At 36.5% G+C, this 2,665-nt stretch overlaps 1 protein-coding gene across 3 annotated transcripts in view; it reads left to right on the plus strand.

Moving 5' to 3' along the window:
• Positions 1-2,665, plus strand: part of BUB1 (BUB1 mitotic checkpoint serine/threonine kinase) — a 45,090-nt gene that overhangs the window by 29,615 nt on the left and 12,810 nt on the right. For all 3 annotated transcript variants that reach the window (XM_003799255.3, XM_012811060.2, XM_003799256.2), the window contains 2 exons: positions 1,058-1,296; positions 2,415-2,558. In XM_003799255.3, the coding sequence (XP_003799303.1) occupies positions 1,058-1,296; positions 2,415-2,558 (383 nt within the window). The remainder of the gene's footprint in view (positions 1-1,057; positions 1,297-2,414; positions 2,559-2,665) is intronic.

The following is a 2,665-nucleotide window of genomic DNA, read 5'->3' on the forward strand; positions in this document are numbered from 1 at the left end:
GGTGAGCAGAGAGAGGAAGGAGGGAGGAGTGGGGAAGGGATTAGTAGAGAGAGGGAAGGAGGGAGGGGGTGTGGTCTTGGTGTGTGCCACACCTTTGGGGAGCAAGACATGATTCTAAGAGGGACTTTACCTAACAAATGTAATCCATGAAACCTGGTTTCTTATACCCTCAATGAATCCCCAACAATAAATTAAATAAATAAATAAACCATGGAAAAATATGTTTAAAAAAATGTTTTTCAGTCATTAGTAATAAGTTAACCTTAGCTTACTGCAATTTTTTTATTTCTAAACTTTAATTTTTTAACTGCTTTTTTGTAGTAATACTTAAAACACAAACATATTGTATATATAGCAGTATAAAAATATCTTTAATCCTTATTCTATGGGCATTTTTTCTATTCATAAAATTTTTTTATAATTTTACTTTTAAAACTTTTTTTGTTAAAAACTCAGACACAAACATATGCATTAGTCTAGGACCACACAGGGTCAGGATCATCCAGATGTCATTAGAAAATAGGAAGTTTTCCAGTCCATTTTAATCTTATGTGACCACATGTCATTGTTGACCACATTGCCATTGAGTAGAACATGATTGTGTATTTGGAAATAAATGTCATAGACTGTTAAACTGTTAGACTGTGGTTGATATTTTCTATTTGCTTCAGTGTTACAGAAGAAGCCATCTTCAGAATAAGGTCAGGAATATTCAGTCTTGATTACGATAGTGTTGCTTATATGCAGCTTGGAGAAATAAACTCATTATTCCCCATGTTTCATACTAAAGAATATCCAATGTATCATCTCACCTCTTTAGCATACACAATTACTATGTCTTTGATTTTCTTATTTCTATTTATATTATACTAGATGTATATTTTCATATTTTGTCTAAAGAGAATCCTTTCGTCAACTTTTAGTCCATGAAGCTATTGTGAAATGTCATTCCTAGAATGAAAAGGAAACTACTTTGTGGGACTTCTATGTGACCAAATCCAGCAGGCTTCTAATCATGTGATGTTTTGTTTCCTCTTTATCCCTTTTGCATATCCAGTCCAATTCTAGAGAAAAACCCGGAACAAGCATTTCCCTCTGACACATGTTCAGCATCATCACTCCGTCTGAACCAGCCCACTGCAGGTGGTGTACTTACGTGTGAGGCAGAACGGGGCCTTGAGGCCTGTAAACTCACAGACACTGCCATTGCCATTGCAGAGGATCCACCAGATGCTATCGCTGGGCTGCAAGCAGAACAAATGCAAACAGGTTCACGTGGGAATGTCGATGCTCCAAGTATGAACAGATGCTCGATCCTAGTTGTGCCCTTGAATAAGGACAGTGCCATGGGAAAAGCTGTTCCATGAAAGAAGTGCTAGAGAATGGGGACTTGAATGTCACTGAGTAGAGCAAATGTCATTGACTTCAGATAAAACTTTCATTAACTGCATCACAATGTAGTATAACAATAGCATGTTTGGAGGGCAAATTGATCCATTTTAGAAGATGTCAAAATAATTACTGGTGGGACAGGGAATTATAATTTGAGAGCCTACTGTACACCAGGTATTTAATCCAATACTGTTATCCCTATGTTATAGAAAAGTTAACTGAAGTTCATTCAAAGATAAATAACTTCCTGCCCGGCCCCACCCCTCATGTTACAGATGGTCTTGCATAGTGGTTAAGAAGGAGCACAGACTCTGGGTATAAGCCTGGGTTCTAATTTTAGCTCCCCTACACAAGTAATCTTGTGTGATCTTAGCTGAGATTATTTCAATTCTCTGTACCACTCTGTTCTCTATAGAGTAGAGCTGATGCCAGCACCTACCATAGAGGTTTATTAGAAGAACCAAACAGGTTAATAGACGTAAAGTACTCAAAAGTGTTCTGCACATGCCCAGCATAATATTCTAGATGGAAGAGAAACCTTTTTCTTCCTTTTAGAAATTATTTCCCTTCGTGGACCCAAAATACATCTCATACATGTAAATTGCACATAAGGTAGTATAAGTGTTTTGTGGATGATATAAGTGGAAAAGCAATGGAAGAATTTGTGTTTACTTGAGCACTTTCGAAGTAACTAACGTCCGAGTCTGCTCTTAAGACACATACCCATGATTGTGTTAATAGCAGAATCTAGCAGTTCCAGGTGAGTGGAATAGAAGCACCTGGTATTGATTCTCTTTGTCACAACTGAATATTGATCCACATTTGTAAATCTAAAATGGCAAACAGTGAACTGCACAGAACTGTCAATTTTGAGTTTTGAAGATGGTTCTTTAGTGTTTGGATTAATTGTCTTTAAAGATTTGAAAGCTTATTTAATGAATGTATCTACTACTTCATAATTTCTTTGGTAAAATTCTTTAGTATTGAATTCATATTTCTTTTTTTGTTCCTATTCCTTTAAGACTTCTCTGTTGAGAACCCATGGGATGATCAATTGATTCTCAAACTTTTATCTGGGCTTTCTAAACCAATGAGTTCCTATCCAAATGCTTTTGAATGGCAATGTAAACTTCCAGCCATCAAGCCCAGGAGTGAATTTCAATTGGGTAAGAATTATTTGGATAATCTAACTTTAAATCTTACTTCTCTGTGGGAAGTTGATGCCAATGTATGTGTGCGTGCATGCATGAGTGAGTGTGTTTGTGTGTGTGTG

The sequence above is a fragment of the Otolemur garnettii genome, unplaced genomic scaffold, assembly GCF_000181295.1.
Source record: "Otolemur garnettii isolate 467f Iridium unplaced genomic scaffold, OtoGar3 scaffold00148, whole genome shotgun sequence".
Classification (NCBI taxonomy): Eukaryota; Metazoa; Chordata; class Mammalia; order Primates; family Galagidae; genus Otolemur; species Otolemur garnettii.